Below are 21,228 nucleotides of genomic sequence, written 5' to 3' on the forward strand. Positions count from 1 at the left end.
TCTCTGTGTATCTGAACTTCTGCTCCCCAGCCAGGTTTCCCTCCTGTGAGCCAAGCAGGTCTAGGAATGACAGAAATGTCTTGTGGGTGCTCATAGCATCTGAAGAATAGTTGGTGTGACGGCGGGATCTTTCAGGCCAAAGGATCCCTCCGCTGGCTGTCCCTTAGGGCTGGAGGAGATGGCAGCACGCAGGTGAGGGAATTTGGAAGTCCTCCTGCTTCGGGGAGCTCCTCCGCTGCAGGCTGACAATTAGAGACTCATTTGGGTTAACCAGCTCCTCTTTTAAATGGCAATGCCTCCTGGAGTGATTAAGCCTCTTAGATAATCACATTTCATTGGATCTATTTTAATCATGGAATGTTTGCATCATGAGGAGCAGTTCAACCCTGCCGTTTTTCAGGTGGGGAAACCAAGGCCTAGACGGGGAAAATCACTGGTCCAGAGACAAAAAGCTCTTGGCAGACCTGGCATTTAGACCCGGGACCTCCAAACAGTGAGCGGAGTGATTTTTACCTCCTCTGTAACCTGCCACTGGTCTGCATGTGGGGGTGAGAGGGGGTATGGAAGAGAAGGGTGAGGAGATTGCATTCTCCTTGAAATCAGCTGGGAAGAAAAGAGGTCATTTTTCATCGTTCAGGGCCAAACTGGGCACTTCATTTGAAATGAGAGGCTTGGTCCAGCCCTAGGACATCTACTGGGGGCTTGGAGATGGGGAAGGGAAGCCTCAAAAGAAGGAAGAAGGGGAAACAAGAGCAGTAGGCATCAGCCAGGCCGAGCGTCTCCCATTTTCCAACAGCCCCAGTGCCCGACCACCATCCCCTGCTGGTGTGAACTCACAAGGATCCCTTTCCTATTAAGGAAGACCAAAGAATTCCATTAGGGCATGATTACCTCACCCACCAGCTACCAAAACCAATGTACTCATCCATCTGTGCATTCTTCAAACACAGTCCTACCTTCAGGGTGCTCGGTGGAGACCAACCCGAGATGAGCCCCTTGGAGACCACATTTGTGTCTCTTTATTACCGACTACTTATCTTGCTCCTGGGAACATCCAGTGAGGAGGAGGCTAAAGGCAGGACTGCCTGAAACTGGTCAGGAACCGAAAGCCCCAGCCCGGATGGAGGTTCCAGTGATGAACTGTGGCTTGCGCCACACCCTCTCCTTTTCTTTCTTACTTTTTTTTTTTGAGACCGAGTCTCACTCTGTCGTCCAGGCTGGAGGGCAGTGGCGTGATTTTGGCTCACTGCAACCTCCACCTCCAGGGTTCAAGTGATTCTCCTGCCTCAGCCTCCTAAGTAGCTGGGATTACTGGCGTGCACCACCACGCCCAGCTAATTTTTGTATTTTTTTTTTTTTTTTTTTTTTTTTGAGACGGAGTCTGGCTCTGTCGCCGGGGCTGGAGTGCAGTGGCCGGATCTCAGCTCACTGCAAGCTCCGTCCCCCGGGTTTACGCCATTCTCCTGCCTCAGCCTCCCGAGTAGCTGGGACTACAGGCGCCCGCCGCCTCACCCGGCTAGTTTTTTGTATTTTTTAGTAGAGACGGGGTTTCACCGTGTTCGCCAGGATGGTCTCGATCTCCTGACCTAGTGATCCGCCCGTCTCGGCCTCCCAAAGTGCTGGGATTACAGGCTTGAGCCACCGCGCCCGGCCAATTTTTGTATTTTTAGTAGAGGCAGGGTTTCACCGTGTTGGCCAGGCTGGTCTCTAACTCCTGACCTCAGGTGATCCACCCGCCTGGGCCTCCCAAAGTGCTGGAATTACAGGTGTGAGTCACCGCGCCCAGCCCACAACCTCTCCTTTTCTGTTCCCCTATAAATTCTCCCCAGTTCTGCTTCAGCCCCTCCAGTGAGCAAAGTCCTCACCCGCTCAACCCAGTTTCACTTGCTAGTGGAGAGTAACGTCTCTGTGGTCACATCAAGCCGCCCTGGGCATGGCTGGAAAGTGCACCCATGTGAGACTCGCCTGCTTGAAGCAGCTGCTCATGGGATACTGCTATCTGTATAATGCTATGTTGTCCAATATGGTAGCCACAAACCATATGTGGCTATTTAAATCCAAATCTAAGTTACTTTAAATTAAATGGAACCAAAAATTCAGTTTGTCAGTCACACAAGCCACCTTTCAAGTGCTCGAAGACGTGGCTACCGCATCAGAGAGCACAGAAATAAAACATTTCCATCGCTGCCGAGGGGTCTATTGGTGGTGCTGGGACGAAGAATTTAATCTAGGCCACCGCAGCTACACCACTCCCTGCCCATCACAACCATGATCACAACCGACCTGGGCCCCCAAAGCCTATGTCACCAGCCACCTCCAGCATTTTGATGAATACATATTACACTCTTAAGAGAGCAGACTTGCCCAACCTGGGCCTACAGAGAAACCACAAGGCCTATTTTTCAAAAACATCTAATTGTACTGTATATTTTAGTGCAGGGTCTGGTTGGGCAAGATAAACATCGCCTCCTGATTGTAGTTTCACAAAAGATGACTAACTTGGCCTGAATTCCTCTGGCTCCCAAGATATTTCGACAAAACCATCAAAGGATCTATTTTCTACAACCGTACGCCAGAACTCGGGTAAACACTGCGAGAGTACAGCAGTAGCGAGAGAGAATTGGGAAACAGTCGCTGAGCGAAACCAGGCAATTTATCGCCCACTTCCATTCTCACTCTCTCACAAGGAACCTTTACCAGTTTGGGAGCCTGTTTTTAAGGGAGGGGGAGGGAAACGGATCTGTACGGAGTAAATCCTGTTTCACCAGCGCCTGGTCTCATTTCATCCTCAGAGCAGTCAGATGAGGTAACCGGGTGGAGAGGAGGGAAGGGGCCCTCGGGGGGCGCTCTGCCCGGGCACTGGGCTGGATGTGTTGTACACATTAGCTCATTTCCCATTGGAGCCTCACAGCAACCCCGAGACAGACAGACAGACAGACACACACACACACACACACACACACACACACACACACACACACACGGTCAGGGCAAAGTCATACAATTTGTGAGCAGGAAGCACCGCACTGAATCCCAGCCTTTGCTCCTTTCACTGCCCTTGGCCTCGGGCGTAGGACCAAGGCCCCTCCACTGAGTGCCTCTCCCTCCTGCGGCATTCCAGCTGTGTGTCCCGCCTCCTCCTCTCTGCCCTCCTTCCACACTCCCTCTTCTGTATCTCCTCGCCTCTTCTCCTGTCCTCCCCATGCTGCCCTTTCCCCCTGCACTCAAGACTCCCTGGGTGGGGGCTGAGGGGCACTTGCTTCTGTTGCGCACGGCAGCCATGAGAGCACCCTTTCCTGCTGGTCGGCGAGATGACGAGCCAAACTGTGACTCGGGCAGTCTGTTTTTGGCTTGTCTCAGCTTCTTCTTTGGAAGGTTTCCACTGACTTCAGGGAGAATTCCAGAAGAAGCGGGGGGTGGGCGGGAGGGGCAGGTGTCGTAGACAGCACAGGCTTGGGGTTGGGATAAGGAGTGTCAAGAATCTTGGCCTTGCTGCCAACCACTTTTGTGACCTTGACATAATGACAAAATCTATGTGGGCACCAAGGAAGAGGTGAGAACAGACATGGGGATGAACCACTAGCCTGGGACCTGCAGGTGGGTCTGAAAACCTGCCCTGGTCAGTTCAGTGTGAAGGAAGGAAGTAGGTCACACCCGATTAACACCTTCTGGAATACAGGCATTTTTTCATCACCATCTTATCACACTCTTACAGCGACACTACAAGAGAGTTTTTAATCCGCATTCACAGATGAAGAAATCGAGCCCCCGAGAGGCTATGTGGTCTCAAGATCACAAGGTAGCAGGCGGCAGACAGGACTCAAACCCCCTGGGCTCTGCCTACCCGTTGAGGACCCTCATTCCACCCACAGCACAAAGAGCTGGCAACAGGACGCCAGTCAGCACAACAGTCCTGGCCACACACAGACACTCCCCAATCTCCACCACTCACAGACAGCAACAGACCCCCCACAGAAGGGGCAGGCGTTGGCCAGGCATGGTGGCTCACGCCTGTAAGTCCCAACACTGTGGGAGGCCAAGGTGGGAGGATCACTTGAGCCCAGGCGTTCAAGACGAGCTTGGGCAACAAAGCAAGACCCCATCTCTACAAAAGAATTAAAACTTAGCTAGATAGAGTGGCGCATGTCTGCAGTCCCAGCTACTTGGGAGACTGCAGGAGGATTGCTTAAGCCCAGAAGGTCAAGGCTACAGTGAGCCATGATGGTGCCACTGCACTCTAGCCTGGGTGACAGAGTGAGATCCTGTTTCAAAAAAGTTCAGTTTAATTTAAAAAAGAAAGGGGCAAGCATCCAGTCTCATGACATCAGGGCATCACTTAAATGGGACTGTACTGTTAAACCCAAATGTGGCCATGAAAATACATACACATACAGGTATTATAAACAAAGGTTTACAAAATCGCTTTCCCTTTTTCTTCTTCACTTGCACCTGCCCTGAGTTAATTCACTTTCATTCAGCGTTGCTGGCACCGGCTGCTTTCTTTGTGCAGCAACACCCTGGACAACACCATCCTGGGTCCCTCAGTCCTGTGACCTTCAGCTTCCCTCTGAGTTAGAGGCATTTCGGGTCTAGGAACAAGCCCTCTGAGCTTGGAGAAAACACAAGAGGTCTCATTCCTACCATCTCCATGAGAGAAATCCATACACTGCGGGGGGGGAAAAAAAAAGCCCTCTTTGATGTTTGCAAAGAGAGTCATAATATCTCCCAGAGCCCACATCTAATGATTCAGAATCATTGTTTCTGGGAGGCAGAACATAGAGAGAAATACATTCTCTTTTCATAAATTCAATAACCTGATCTTGTGAAAAGAAATATAAGTTTTTCTTTATTAAATGGCACCAGCAGGGTCCACACAGGGTTACAATCCAGGATTCTTCCTAGTGAGGAATCCTCTCCCGAGGCCTCAGATTTCTGCTCTAGATGGAGTTTCCCTGGTCACATTCGAGGTCAATGGACTATTTCATGCCTTTCATCTTTAAGACCTGAAATAATTTCTGCTGCCAAAACTTGGGAGTATGTTGTACTGGTCTCTTTGCAGTCACAGGATCAAAAGCATTTTCCCCAAATCATTTTTTAATGTCCATATTAAACATGTCATAAGGTAAAGTGAGCAAAATCACTCAACTTTTTTCCTTAATCTTTGTAATAGCATCATTATGCTGGGGGTGGCAGGGTAGAATGACAGGCAAATTGTCTTTTCTTTTCTTTCTTTTTTTTTTATTTTTAAAGAAAAACACTTACAAAAAAATCCAAATAAAAGTAAATGATTAGGACCGGGTGTGGTGGCTCACACCTGTAATCCCAACACTTTGGGAGGCCAAGGAGGATGGTGTGAGCCTAGGATTTTGAGACCAGCCTCAGCAGCATAGGGAGACCTCATCTCTACAAAAGAGGAGGAGGAAGAAGGAGGAGGAGGAGGAGGAGGAGCTAGTTCTCAGTAGGAACTAGTTCTCAGCATGAAAGACTCATTTATATTTAAAGTTAATTTCATTTAAAGATTTCTCCAAAAAAGTGCCGTCACACAAGATTCCCTGTGCAGACATGGAGGTTCTCAGGAGTGCTCCTGCAAACTCAAGGGTGCCTCAGCCATCAGTGCAGGTTCTGTCCACAGCCCGTTCCCTCGTGAGCCTCAGAAAGCATGCTGGCTTGGCTCCTCACAGCCCACACACCTTGGCAGGTTCCACCCTCCTGAAGAGGTGCTACTCTGGGGACACATGTTGCGGAGATAGGCAATTCTCATTCATAGGATGTGCAAGCTAAAGGGGACTTTGTATCCTCTAAAGCTGACTCCTGGGTTTTACACAGTACCTTCTCCTAAAATCGTGGAACCATAGCATCTCAAATGCAGAAATCAATCTCCTCCTACTCACAACTTAAGGAAAAGGGAAGAAAAAGTGTATCGCCAAGACAAGGGCATGAAACATTTTCCCTGGCTCGGGGACCAGACGTTTAGGGGACAGGAGAGCATCCTCTGCGGCAGCGATAGCCCAGGATGGATGTCAAGGGGTCAGAGCAGGCAGGCACTTGGTCTCGGTGGCTTCATTGGAAGCAGGTGTTGAACCACAACTTTTCTTCGGGAGCTGTTCGCCATTTGCTTTCAAGGGACAGACTCAGCTTGCAGAACCAAAACAGCAGGCAATATAGAAAGGGTCTTTTGGAATTAGACGGACCTGGCTTTTAATCCTGCTCCACTGAACTATCTGGATAACTATAGGTCTCCAAACCTCCACTTCCTTATTTATATTCACCAGGATAATTAACACTGCATCAGTCTAGGTCTCAGCAGAAAACAGGACTCCACTGGCCTAGATCAGTTGAAGAAAGCAAGTGGGACTCCTTACAGAGGGGTGGACAGTGTTAAGGAAACCAACAAGGACTGAGGCTGCTCCCTGCCTCTAACAGCAGGATGGATGGAGCCAGGGAAGGGACTGGCCGTGGGAGAACCGGAGCCGTGGAGGAGGGGCTGCTGCCAATCGTGGGAGGGCAGTGACTGCACAGTCAGGCTCCAGAGCTCTTCTCCGCCCTGATCTCCTGCTAGTGCCTCTCCCTCCAGTGGTCACACCCAACCAGAAACCAATCAATGAGGGAGCCCGGCAGATGCAGCCTAAGGGATCCCATCCTGGGGCTCAGAGCTGAGCAGTGGAGGGCAGAGTGGATGAGGACAGCGGGGGTAGAGGGAGCAGATGGACACTACGCAGCAGGGCATCATTATTTAACTTGTTATGTGGACAAAAATGATGTATGTAAAACACTTAGTATGCAGCTTGATGCATAGTAGGATCTCAACAAACGGAAGCTATTTTCTCATTCTTGGTGTCTTTAATGCAGTTGTATGTCCATGTCATTCTTCACTCAGAGAGCCTGTTAAGTACTCCTTGGATGCCTAGTGTGTGCTGTGCCCTTGTGGAGATCCAAGCAATACTGTGGTTCTGAGACTGCCTTTGGGGAGATAAGACATGGACACAGATGCCCATGAGACAAGGCAGAGGCCACAAAGGACTGCAGCTTCTAGTGCTCTTTTTCTTCTTTTTCAATACTTGTAAAAGCTCTTTCTTTTTCCAATAGGATTCCAATTAGAACACATGTTTACTGCAGAAAACATGAAACTTGCAGAAGAACATAAAGAAGAGAATAAAAATGACCACTGTGCCCTCTCCAGAGATAAGCACTGTTAATATTTTTTGTGAATTCCCCTACTTCTACACATTCTGTTTTGCAGAGTTGGTCTCACACTAGACAATGTCATAGCCTGTGTTTTTTTGTTTTTGTTTTCTTCTTCACTTCTTTCATAAGCATTGAAATCATTCCAAAAATAGTTTTTAATGGCTTCATAAGAGTAAATCACATGTTGGGGACGATGAACTGAGAATCAGCAGACTAACTTCTAATTGCGGCTTCATCAGTTATTAGCCACGTGACAACGACAAGCTACTTAACTTTTTCTGAGCTTCAGCTTCTTCCTTTGTAAAATGATGTGGGAGGGAAGATAAAGTAGGCATCTTATAAAGTTGTTGTAAAGAGAAATGAGATAATTTTGTGAAACTATTAGCTCAATGTCTGGGACATGGTGAAGAGCTAAATGGTAGTTATCATAATTGCTGTTATTAGTTCATAGCCATCCCTCTATTACTGAATATTTCAGGTGTTTTTAGTTTATTTTTAAACAAATGTTATGACATTTTTTAACTTCAATCTCTTTCTACAATTCAGCTTTTTTCTTAGAGTATATAAAGCTAGTGGTCCTGGGTATAAACATGTAGAAGTTTAAGTTCTGGAGTCAGGTTGCGAGAGCTGACGCCCCAGCCATATACGACTTACCAGCTGTGTGATCCCAGAAAAGTCACTTAACTTCTCTGTGCTTCAGTCTCCTCTTCTCTAAAATGAGATAATAATAGTATCATTTGTCTGAGGGTTAAGTGAGATGACAGATGCAAAGCACCTGGCAAAAGCCAAAATAGATATTAGCCAATGTTATTACTATGCATACTGCCATTATATGCTTTTACTTGCATTTAACACTGGGCTGAACACACAGTTAACTTCCAATTAATACATATCATATTAAACTGAATTGAAGATCGGTTACTGTGAGTGTTCCTTGAGTTCTCTGGAAGATGTCCTGACTACTCATAAGGAGGTTAACCCAAGGCCGGTCCTCCCACATCTTACCCCCTCCCCTACTTTGGAAAGTTCTTTCTTTGGAAACTGTCTTTGGAAAGAACTGTCCTTTTTGTCTCAGTTTGACTTTATAAGACTGTTCACTTGTTACGGAGTTTCCTTGACAACCCCCAAATAGTGTAAGACGTCTCCAGAGGCTTCTGGGGTGACGGGCTAAGTCCCTCTCTCCAGTGGTGCCACCCAAGAGTTTAGGGACCTTTCCCAGGACTTGCGCCTGTAGTTCTTTTCTTTTTTTTTTTTGAAACAGAGTCTTGCTCTGTCACCCAGGCTGGAGTGCAGTGGTGCAATCTCGGCTCATTGCAACCTCCACCTCCCAGGTTCAAGCAATTCTCCTACCTCAGCCTCCCGAGTAGCTGTGACTACAGGTGCCTGCCACCACGCCCAGCTAATTTTTGTATTTTTAGTAGAAATGGGGTTTCACCAAGTTGGCCAGGATGGTTCCAATCTCTTGACTTCATGATCGGCCTACCTCAGCCTCCCAAAGTGCTGGGATTACAGGTGTGAGGCACCGCGCCCAGCCAGCTTTTTTCTTACTTCTCACCCACAGCCTGTTTTGCTGTCTTGAGGGCATCAAATTACCTTATTCCAGGCTTGGGATTTGAGCATCTATTGTGTTACAGCAGGGATCCTCAACCCCTGAGCCACAGACTGTGGGCCATTAGGATCCGGGCCTCACAGCCAGAGGTGAGTGGCAGGCGAGCACACATTACCACCTGAGCTCCGCCTCCTGTCAGAGCAGTGGCGGCATAAGATTCTCACAGGAGCACAAACCCTATTGTAAACTGCACATGCTAGGGATCTAGGTTGTGCACTCCTTATGAGAATCTAATGCCTGATGATCTGAGGTGGAACAGTTTCATCCTAAAGCCATCCTCCCTGCCCCTACCATCCTCCCTGCCCCATGGAAAAACCGTCTTCCATGAAACCCATCCCTGGTGCCCAAAAGGCTAGGGACCACTGGTGCATAGGGTACTGTAGTAGGTACCAGATACTACCTGAGCGAGCTCTTACCTAAAGCAGAAAGCTCTTGGCCAACAAATCAACTCTTAGTATTTGCCTCTTGTTGTGAACATAAATAAACATTTGGTGCTTCAGAGATAACCCCTTTGGTAAACCCAAGAGATATCCCCACTCACATAAGCAAATTAAACACAAAATCCAAATGGGAAGATTAGTTTACGCCAAGGATAGGATTGTGTAATCTAGAAACTCAGCAATACCGGCATACCAGGACACTGGAGCTGATGTGTTAGCAATACAGCATTGGCAATACCCTCTGCTGGGCTTGCTGTATAGCTACCAACCTCCAGCAGAAATGGTACCACTTAAGAGTTAGTAGATTGATCGATGAAGAGATGAACTTCCACATGCTGGGTACAAGGAATGGATGGTCAAGTGGCTAGTTACCATGATCTAATTTTTTAACATTCTCCTACGACGAAGCTTGAAACTCAGGTCTTGAATCCTCACGGGTGATTTCCATGTTGTTAGATGTTAATGTGCATTGTGATATGTCACCCCCAAGCAAACCATCAGTTCATTCATCCCACAAAAGTTTATTAAGCACCTACTGTGTGCAAGGCACTGTTAGGATTCGTGGATTAACCACTGTCTAAATAGGAAAGGAAAATACACAGCAAGCATTCCATAAATCCCTTATCCTTTGCCCAAGCCAGACACTCATCTTGCCACAAGCCTGGACATGGCCTCAGAATCCATCTCAACACAGGGCTCTAGGCAGCTATTATCAATCAAATGGAATTAACATTCCATATTAAGCCTGTTTGCAATCTTGGAGCTAGAACACTGTAGATACTTAGAGAATATGGCGACAAGAGAGCTCAGGAGGTCAAGGCTGCAGTAAGCCGAGGTGGCACTGCACCCCAGCCTGAGTGACAGAGAGAGACCCTGTCTCAAAAAAAAAAAAGAAAACTCAAAACAAAACAAAAGCCAATCCTGGTCTGGAAGCTGGACCCTGTATCCAACCCTGGGGAATCCACTGGGGAGAATAGGGAGACAAGAGAAAGAAGTCCAAGCAGTAATCAGCCATTTTGGAATGAGGTAGGATAATTTTCGAAACAGCTCCATAGCTGTGCCACCATGCAAGCTAAGCCAACACCATCTAGGGTAAGGGAGGCTAAGAGCACAGATGCTGCTATTTGACCTTGAGCAAGTCACTTTCATCTATCTGAGCTCCAGTTTTCTTATTTATAAAACAGGGGTGATAATAACAATGCCTACATCATAGGGTTGTGATAAGGATATGAGATGTTGCAATGTATTCAACAATGCAAAAATGTATTTAACATTTAATGATGCAATGTGTTTAACAATACCTGTCTAATAGTAAGCCATTTGCTTTCGATAACTAAATGTAGACTGTATTCGGTAAAGAAGAATAAAATAAATTATCCTCTTCCAACCAATCCATCAGTAGGAGGACATTCTGGACATTTGATAAAACGGAAAGCTTCTAGGCCCAAGTTCTGGAACTAGAGTTATGTTATTTCTATTAGGAAATACACTCATTGAACCTCACAGAGCTTGTTTCCAGGAACTGTCCCAGAATATAAATATTTGGTCACTAGGGCATATATTTCTTAGCTGGAGCTCTGCCCCACCCTGAGACACACCCCACCAGACAGCAGCAATAGTGTAAAATGGCAGCGTGTTCCCTCTTGCCTCGTCAAATGCCTAAAAGGCATATATTCTTTGATTTACAGAAGGAGGCCCTCGCCAAACACATGAAATATTACAACAGAACTTGCACCTAGAAATCAATGAGAATGCCAGATATCCTATACTCCTATTCTGCCACCTTTTGTTGGTGAATATTTATCATTATTACATTACAAACACAACATAAGTCCTGTGTAGACATTTAGGAAATACACAGAAGGAAAAACAAGAAGATAAACCACCATTCAGGAGCAAAAAAAAAATGTTGGTAACATTTTGATACCTATCCAGACTTTTCCCTCTACATGTTTAAATTTTAAGAAATAAGAGATTTTTTGGCCGGGCGTGGTGGCTCAAGCCTGTAATCTCAGCACTTTGGGAGGCCGAGACGGGCAGATCACGAGGTCAGGAGATCGAGACCATCCTGGCTAACATGGTGAAACCCCGTCTCTGCTAAAAAGTACAAAAAACTAGCTGGACGAGGTGGCGGGCGCCTGTAGTCCCAGCTACTCGGGAGGCTGAGGCAGAGCTTGCAGTGAGCCGAGATCCAGCCACTGCACTTCAGCCTGGGCGACAGAGCGAGACTCCGTCCCAAAAAAAAAAAAAAAAAAAAGAAATAAGAGATTTTTAAATTGAAAAGTCCTGCTTACATTCTCTCTCTTTCTCTCTCCCTCTCTCTAGTTTATCATTACCAGTTCAAGATCCAGTTCATCAACCAAACTGAGACGCCAATACAAACAACTTTTACCATGTCACTACTCGGAACAAAAGAGAAAATGCAGAAAATTGCCATCACTCTGTGAGTAGGAGGTGTAGCCCCCTAGGATGATGACGCGCTTATTTTTCTTGCAAGGGTATAAATGGACTCTGTAATTTTCAAGAGTCAGGCCAGCTACTACTACTTTATTCCAGATGTAAACCAAAAAGTATCTGAGACACGTCTCAATCAATTTAGAAGTTTATTTTGCCAAGGTTAAAGACATGCCCATGACACAGCCTCAGGAGGTGCTGGTGACCTGTATCCAAGGTGGTCAGGCTACAGCTTGGTTTTATACATTACAGGAAGATACAAGACATCAATCAGTACTTGTAAGATGTACACTGGTTTGGTCCAGAAAGGCGGGACAACTCAAAGTGGTTTGGGGTTGGGGGTGCAGGGGAACTTCCAGGTCACGGGCGCATTCAAAGATTTTCTGATTGGCATTGGTTGAACGAGTTTATCTAAAGATCTAGAATCAATAGAAGAGAGTGTCTGGATTAAGATAAGGGGTTGCGGAGACCAAGGTTCTTATTATGCAGATGAAGCCTCCAGGTAGCAGGCTTCAGAGAGAATTGATTGTAAATGTTTCTTATCAGACTTAAAAAGGTGCCAGACTTAGTTAATTCTCTCCTGGATCAGTGAAAAGACCTGGAAAGGGAAGGGAATTCTCTACAGAATGTGGAGTTTCCCCCCAAGAGACAGCTGTTCAGGGCCCTTTCAAAACACATCAAAGAAATATATTTTAGGGTAAAATCATTTAATTTCTTTCAGGGCCTACTGTCTGTCAGGTGATGCTATACTAGACTCTGGCTGGAATTTGGTATCTTATTGCTACAAAAAGTCTGCTTCATCAGTCTTAAAATCTGAGTTTTAATGTTAATGCTGGTCAGTTGTGCCTGAATTCCAAAGGGAGGAGAGTACAATGAGGCATGTCCCACCTCCCCTTCCCACCATGGCCTTGAACTTGTTTTTCAGGTTAACTTTGGAATGCCCTTGACTGAGAGAAGAGGTCCATTCAGATGGTTGGGGGGCTTAGAGTTTTATTTTTAGTTTACACAGGCTTGAGCATTTGAGCACCAATCACCGTGCAGGGCACTGTGGTAGGTGCCAGGTACTACCTGAGCTAGCTCTTGTCTAAAGCGGAAAACTCTTGGTCCACAAATCAACTGTTAGTGTTTGGTTCTTTTTGTGAACATAAATAAATATTTGGTGCTTCAGAAACAACCCCTTTAGTAAACACAGCCCATCCCACATAGCCATCCTGGTCAGACAGGACATTCACCCAAGCCCAGACCCTCAAGTCCCTCCTCAGCCTCTCCAGGTCCCACCACCTGCTCAATGTTATGCACTGTGGACTGAACAGACAGGGAAACTGGAGGTGGCCCCACCAGGGCCTGCAGTACAGAGGCGAGTGGTGAGGGGCAGAGCAGGCGTTCCCAAGAAGGTCCCAAGAGCCTTTCCAGTGAGTTCATAACCCAGAAATTAAAGTGGTATCTTTTGACTTGGCACAGATTTCCAATTTCAATCAGCCTGCTCTGCCAGCCTCCCCATCTGTCCTTCACCCTGTTACCCACCTGCTCACTCTGAGGCTCCCCAGCCTCTCTGGCCTTTCCGCCCTCAGTGTGGACTCTCCCTGGGAAGTGACAGTAGCCTCTCACCCACTCCAGGGATGGTCCTGAGCTTCCCGAAAATTGCCCCCAGCTTTGGATCTCTGATCATCACACTGATTCAGTCATTCAGCAAGCATTTGTTGGTGCTCTGTCCAACACCTACCTAAGGATACAGAGGACCCTAGCCTCTGGATGCTCACAACCTGGCAGGGCAAGGGGATTCCTAAACAATTCTTAACAGCACACTCAGGAAGAGCTATGCCAAGCCACACAAGGGACCCCTCCATCCATCTGCCTTGCCCTAAATCCAGCACTGCCTCTGCACAGCCAAAAATCTCTCCCAGGGGATAGTTCTCAAGAGCAGAAAGGGCATCTCGCTATTCTGTCAACGTTGGGATATTTTAATGTCTTGGAGATTAGTGACTAAAGCTGATAATGATACCTCAGAGTCTGCATTTAAATCTTGCTCTAAATCGGTGCATCCTTTTTATGTGGAGTTTTTCTACTACTGTTATGCCTCACTGTTTTAATAGAGGTTTCTATTTATATGGGGGGAGGAGCATTATGTGGGAGAGAGTGCATGGTGTAGGCATACTATGTTAAACCTACAGAAAGTTGAACTGTCCGGACGCCATTGCCAAAGCCCCTCTGTCTCCAAGGCAGCTTCTTCCTAAAAGCTAAGCTAGAGAAAGTTAACTAGGTTTGTTATAGCGGGACTTCTCAGAGCCCTTTTGATGTGTTAACACAGAAAATAGTATAGTTTTCCCAATTTTATTATCTGGAAATCTCTTTTTTATCCTGGCACACCTACTGCTAGCTCTATCAATAGTCTGTTGAACGCTAGTTTGGGAAATGCAGCAAAAATCCCAAGTCATTCAGGGAAACATAACACATCCTGAATGTGTGTGACCGTCACTTCGCTGTTACAACTAAACTGATTGTGTCTGATTTTCTTTGTGTGTTCAAGGGGCAAAGGAATTGCTAGTAATAAAACATATTCCTTTCTTATCACGCTGGATGTGGATATCGGTGAGCTGATCATGATCAAGTTCAAGTGGGAAAGCAGTGCAGTGTGGGCCAATGTCTGGAACACAGTCCAGACCATCATCCCATGGAGCACAGGGCCCCGCCACCCAGGCCTCGTTCTGAAGACGATCAGAGTCAAAGCGGGAGAAACCCAGCAAAGGTGACCGCTGATTTAATCTCCTGCTAACGTCTATGAAGCACCCGCTTGTGCCAGGCAGTTTCACAATTTAATACTCACGTTCATCATGTGCAGTGAGTATTATTAGGCCCTAGTGATGGAGTATAGAAGCTCAGAAAGGTGAAGTGACTATCCCAACTTTACACAGCCGTAGGTGCCAGGACAAGGATTCGCACCCAGGTCTTTGAATCCCACACCAGCGTCTCCCCACTGCCCGTGGCTAACGCTGCCTGCCCCTGGAGCCTGAGAACCGCCACACCAGCCCGAGGCTTCTCAAGCTTCAGGGCAGGTGAATCACCAGGTGATGTCAGCGCTGCCGCTCCAAGGTGCTGTGCTAGATGCAACATCTCTTTTTTGTTGTTTGCCCAAAGAAACGCTTTTAACAGCTCACAATCTCAAAAATCTCAGTGTATCTCCCTCTCTGTGGTGGTATCTTTCAAATGTCAGATGCCAAAGAATCACTGGGAAGCCAAACACACTTGCAGAATTCCTGGACCTATCTGCAGATTCATGGTGGGCTTGGGAAGGGGTCTAGGATGCCTGTTATTGAATAACAGCCCTAAGAAATTCCAATGTGGAACAATGGGTCACCCTTAAGAAATGCTGTTGTGTTTGATTTAACATCTCCCGTGGCCCCAAAGTCTCCAGGGATATGGAGGAGTTGGGGTGGGGAGCAAAGAAAAGGAAGGACGGGGCTGGGCGTGGTGGCTCACACCTGTAATCCCAGCACTTTGGGAGGCCTAGGTGGGTGGATCACCTGAGGTCAGGAGTTCAAGACCAGCCTGGCCAACATGGTGAAACCCTGTCTCTATAAAAATGCAAAAATTAGCTGGGCATGGTGGCACACGCTGGTAGTCCCAGCTACTCAGGGGACTGAGGCAGGAGAATTGGTTGAACCCAGGAGGTGGCGGTCGCAGTGAGCCGAGATCGCAGCACTGCACAGAGAGAGACTCCATCTCAAAAAACAAAAGAAAAGGAAGGACCCTCCAGCGCTCCTGAAGTCCTCACAGCAGAGCAAAGGGCTGCCCACCAGCACATCCTGCCATAGCGACTGTGCTTTTCTGTCATCCGTGGTTCTCCATGGCAGAATTCCAGGCGTCCCTGGGCCCTCTCCTCTCTCCGCCCTTCTCTATTCAGGACACAGTCTCTCCTCTCCCACCTTCCTTGTCGCAAAGGCCATGTTTCTCTTTGGCTTGTCTTCATAGAGGCGGAAAACAGCAGGCTTCTAACCTCTGAACTACCCTCTTCCCTCACCCCCTGGGTTTCAGTGCCAGGAGCCAGCCTGTGGCAGATGTCTGCCCCCGAGTCCCTTACACAACCACACTCTGAGATTTTATCTCCCTAGGGTGCAAAATCCTGGCAGTTTCTAAGAGCATACTCTGCCGTCTGCCAACAGATCTCCCAACATGATCAATCTGGGAAGATTAAACTGCTCGTTCCTCTTCTGCACTGAGCTCTTCTCACATGACTCTGTGGCCCATTGGAGCAGTGCTGCTTCTGAGCTCCGACCCTGCCCACGTGCTCTTAGCTGGAGAGTAATTCGTCAGTTTTGGTGGCTGCTCACCCTGACAATCCCATGTGGCTCGACCTGAAAGGTTGTCCAAAGGACAACACTACCCTCTCCACTGGGGCACACCCATGTGGTACGGAAGAAGAAACGAGGAGAGGGAGGGGCCTGGCGCTTCCGGGGCTCCCACACATGGTGGGCATTGAACCAGGTGCTCCATGGCATTCATCTCATGTGATCTTCGCTGTGACCCTGAAATGGGTAGTATTGGCTGTGCAGGTTAGGAACCTGAGGCTCACAGAAGTTACACAGCTTGGGGACAGTGCTCAAAATTGTCCCAGTCCAGATTTGACTGGGATTTGTTCGATTTATTACCCATTTGTTGAGGGTGTGCTGTTTCCAACAGTTCTTTCTTCCATTAGTTTTGGTTCCATTAATCTGAATTTTCTCAGTCTAATCTAGCAGAGTTGCAGTGCTGGACATTAACATATATATGTATCAAACCCATCCTTAGGGCTGTAGGAGTTACTGCTAAAAAAGCGTCAGGGCATGGCAGTTATGGGAGCTATAATTTTTTTTAGGTTGTAAATATTGAGTGAGTGCCTCCTCTGTGTCTACACAGTACCAGGTACTATTGGAGAACACACATAAAAAAAAAATCTGAGTTGTGGCTCTTGGTAGAAATAAACTCCAGGACCTAATCGGGAAAATAAGATGAATTAATTTTACTAACAGTGTGGTCCACCCTAGGGCTTCTCCAACTTTCACGAGCGTACAAAGCATCTGGGAATCCTGTTAAAATGCAGGTTCTGCTTTAGTGAGTCTGGGGTGAACCTGATGTTCTGCATTTCTAACAAGCGACCAGGCGATGCTCTTGCTGCGGGTCCACGGACCACACTTTGAATAGTGAGAGTCCAGCATTACACAACCCAGGAAGCATAAGAAGAAAGTTCAGACCGGTACACTTGGGGCTGTGCTGCAGCACGCTTTGAGGAGGCCAAGAGGTGTTCCCAGGGAGACAGGCAGCCGGCAAAGCAATATGGCTGGCAGGATCAGATGGACTCCAGTGTCAGCCAGTCCTAAACTCACATTTTAACTTCACCGCTCACAATCTGTGTAGCCTCAAGCAATAACTTCACTCTTCAAGACTCAGTTGTTTAGTGATAAATGAGAATCATAATATACATTTCATGACACTAATAACAACTACCAATTTTTTAGTGCCTTTTGCAGACCCAGATCCCAGAATCGGGATGGAAAGATGAGACTCTACACTCTTAATATCGCTGCTAAGTGCAAGGGGGAAAAGGAGTGGGTTAGGTAACTTGCTCTGTGCCTCCATGGAAGAAATTCAGTGGAAGGGGGTTTTCTTCCCCCAAACGCACAAAGCCAGGGATGAGTAGGGTTGTGGAGATGGTGAAGAGGAAGAAGGGACTATTGGCCGTACAGCAAGACCAAGTATAATAACTGGCTAAAACTAATGAGAAGACATTTAATTTCCACAGTACTCACATAAATGCAAAATAAAAATCAATGAAATTATCACTGGTTACTCATTAGTTTGGCAGGAATTCAAAAATAGACAACATCCAGAGTTAGTAAAGATGTGGAGAAACGGGCATTCTCATACACTAATAGTGAGAGTGTAAATTACAGGCATTTTGTAGGGGAATTTCATTCAACAACTAACGTTTAGTGAGTACCTACCTTATGCCAGACACTGTTGTGGACACCAGATGTATAATAGTGAACAGACAGGCCGGGCGCGGTGGCTCACGCCTGTAATCCCAGCCCTTTGGGAGCCCAAGGCAGATGGATCACGAGGTCAGGAGATCGAGACCATCTTGGCCAACATAGTGAAACCCCATTTACTAAAATACAAAAAATTAGCCGGGCGTGGTGGCGCATGCCTATAATCCCAGCTACTTGGAAGGCTGAGGCAGAGGAATCGCTTGAACCCGGGAGGCGGAGACTGCGGTGAGCTGAGATCACGCCACTGCACTCCAGCCTGGTGACAGAGCAAGAGTCCGTCTCAAAAAAAAAAAAAAAATAGTGAACAGACAGAGTCCTTGGTCTCACGAAATGTACATTGTCACAATTTTAAATATGCATACTACTTTGAGCCAGAATTTTATTTCTAGGTATCTTATGGTCTTTCTGGAGTATTTGTGCACATAATCAAAATATGCACAAAGGCTATATATGAATACATATGTACAGAATGTCTGTTGCAGTACTATTAAATAAATAGTATACATAATAAGAAAACAGTAAATTCTTGAGAAAATCTTAATATCTAACAGTAGGAAAATGCATTGTGGTACATCCTTAAAATGGAATGTCATGCAACAGATGAAAAATAGTGAAATAGACTTCTACATACTAATATGAGCAGGTTTCTGAGTGCCATTTTCTGGTACCAAGGAAAAATTGCAGGAAAACATATACAATATGATCCCACTCAGTATATGTGTAAATGCATAGGAACAAGTCTGGAAATGCATAAACCAAACCATAAATGTAGAGAGGGGAGTGATGTTAGTGAAGGCCGATGGCAAAGAGGTTCTTTACTATTTGGCTTCATTTATTCCTTTACCATTTGAATTTTCAAGAATGCAATCACAAATTATTCATAGTATTTTTAAATTTTAAAAGTTCAGTTTAGTAAAGACTTGACCTTAGATGCAATTCAAAGAAAAAAGAAATAATAAACTAGAATTTTTCTACAGATATACCTATAGATATATATTTAACAGATGCAATTGGAATTAGTAACACAAAATGGTATCTCGGGCCAGGCCAATGGCCGAAGCAGTCTAGTTGTTGTTTCCAAAACACATGGTGGTGTCCTCTTTAGTGGACAATGTCAGCTCCAATAAGAGGAAGGGGCAGGGCTTACAGGGCTGAGCCAGGCAGAAACCGATGACAGTGACCTCATGCCATGGACCTTTAAGAACAGCACTGACAAACTGGAGCTTGCCCACAGAGGGAAGGCTGGGGAGGTAGGCCGGCCTTAGGAGGAAGGGTTGAGGAACTAGAAATGTTTGTCCTGAAGTCAAGGCAAATATGGTCAAGGAAACAATAGTCACCCTCAAATCTTTGGTGAGCTGTCATACCAGAGAACAAAGGAGGGCTGCCCCAGGACTTTCCTTCTTACAGAACTGAAATCACCCCAGGGTAGAACCCCAGGAAGTCTTATTCTGATTGCTGTCACTGACTTGGGTTTTGTTTTTCTCTGAAGTTACAAAAATATTTGCGAACATAAGAATCTCATTTTTTTTTTTTTTTTGAGACAGAGTCTTGCTCTGTCGCCCAGGCTGGGGTACAGTGGCTGGATCTCAGCTCACTGCAAGCTCCGCCTCCCGGGTTTAGACCATTCTCCTGCCTCAGCCCCCCGAGTAGCTGGGACTACAGGCGCCCGCCACCTCGCCCGGCTAGTTTTTTGTATTTTTTAGTAGAGACGGGGTTTCACCGTGTTAGCCAGGATGGTCTCGATCTCCTGACCTCGTGATCCGCCCGTCTCGGCCTCCCAAAGTGCTGGGATTACAGGCTTGAGCCACCGCGCCCGGCCAAGAATCTCATTTTTAAAAAGACATCACATGCTTTACACAAATTGAGTGGAATTTGATAAAGGATGAAACACTTCAATAAGCTCCACCTAAAACTTAATGCTGTGTTTGCTTTCTGTTTTCTATTCAGAATGACATTTTGTTCAGAAAACACAGATGATCTACAACTTCGCCCAACCCAGGAAAAAATCTTCGTGAAATGTGAAATAAAGTCTAAAACATCAAAGCAAAAGATCATATGAGATTTATTGAAGACCCAGTGGAAAGAATAAATGAATCTTACTCCTTATCTGGAATGGTTGCCTTATTTAGAAGCCAAAATTACATAAAGAATCTCACATAAAGCTTGAATAAAATTTAGATTTAAGGGGGGTAATGTTTCACTCTCGTAAACTGAGCTTTTCAAAATGATATAACTATTTTCCAGTATTAGTACAACCAAAAATTTCCCAATTTTATCTCTGGTTAAATGTTAATATATGCAAATAAGTACAAATGCAAGAGCCGGTTTAGATCTGTTGTTCTAATTTACAATGTCTTTTATAATTAAGTCAAGTTTCCCTCATGTCCTTGCTAGTTTATTCTGACCAGTTTTTGAACCATGCTAGAAAGATCCTTTTTATTAGGTAACTAGTGCTTCAATAAAGCAAAATTCTAATTAATCACCACTAGTTGTGTATACCAAAATGCATACCCTTTAAGACAATACAGTTCATAGAAGAAGAAAAAAATTAAAATTATTCTAATAGTTATACAAATCATATAATGATTGCACAGAACCAAACACTTACAAGTAGAATTCTACTAAAATGCCGGGCGCAGTGGCTCACGCCTGTAATCCCAGCACTTTGGGAGGCCAAGGCGGGTGGATCATGAGGTCAGGAGATTGAGACCACGGTGAAACCCCGTCTCTACTAAAAATACAAAAAAATTAGCCGGGCGTGTTGGCGAGTGCCTGTAGTCCCAGCTACTTGGGAGGCTGAGGCGGGAGAATGGCGTGAACCCGGGAGGCGGAGCTTGCAGTGAGCCAAGATGGTGCCACTGCACTCCAGCCTGGGCGACAGAGCCAGACTCCATCTCAAAAAAAAAAAAAAAAGAATTCTACTAAAACTACTAGTGATAACAGCGAAAGCTGGACAGTTGGTCATTTTAATTATGAAATTACAAATTAAATAAATATAATTATTGTATCTTACTAATGCTTGCAACAAAAGCTAATTTTAAAAACCCAGAATGTCTCAAAGAATTTGCTATGGACTGAATGTTTCAGTCACCCCAAAATTCATATGCTGAAATCTAATCCCCAATGTGATGGTGTTTGGAGGTGGGGCCTTTGGGAGGTGATTAGGTCATGAGGGTGGAGCCCTCGTAAGTGGATTAGTGCCCTTATAGGGGATAAAGGATCAGAACTCTCTGCCATATGCAGATATGAGAAGGCAATTATGCAAGCCAGGCAGTAGACTCTCACCTGGAAGTGGACTACCAGATCTGCTGCCACCTTTATCTTGGACTTCTCAGCTTCCAGAACTGTGAGAAATAAAGGTTTCTTGTTTAAGCCATCCAGTCTATGGCAATTTGCTATAGAAGCCGGAACTGACTGAGAGAGTTAGATGTCAAATTTCAAACTGTCCAATAAGTGAAATAATAATGTTTGACCAGCAAATTCCATCACAAAGCACATGGTGACAATGGACACTAAA

General features: G+C 46.0%; 1 protein-coding gene across 3 annotated transcripts in view; it reads left to right on the plus strand.

The window, feature by feature from the left end:
* LIPC (lipase C, hepatic type) overlaps positions 1–19,815 on the plus strand; it is a 177,068-nt gene extending 157,253 nt beyond the window's left edge. For all 3 annotated transcript variants that reach the window (XM_065547968.2, XM_073995890.1, XM_005559650.5), the window contains 3 exons: positions 11,560–11,677; positions 14,216–14,434; positions 19,659–19,815. In XM_065547968.2, coding sequence (XP_065404040.1) covers positions 11,560–11,677; positions 14,216–14,434; positions 19,659–19,770 — 449 coding nt within the window. In that variant the 3' untranslated portion in view covers positions 19,771–19,815. The remainder of the gene's footprint in view (positions 1–11,559; positions 11,678–14,215; positions 14,435–19,658) is intronic.
* Positions 19,816–21,228: the final 1,413 nt, after the last annotated feature.

This window comes from Macaca fascicularis, chromosome 7, assembly GCF_037993035.2.
Source record: "Macaca fascicularis isolate 582-1 chromosome 7, T2T-MFA8v1.1".
Classification (NCBI taxonomy): Eukaryota; Metazoa; Chordata; class Mammalia; order Primates; family Cercopithecidae; genus Macaca; species Macaca fascicularis.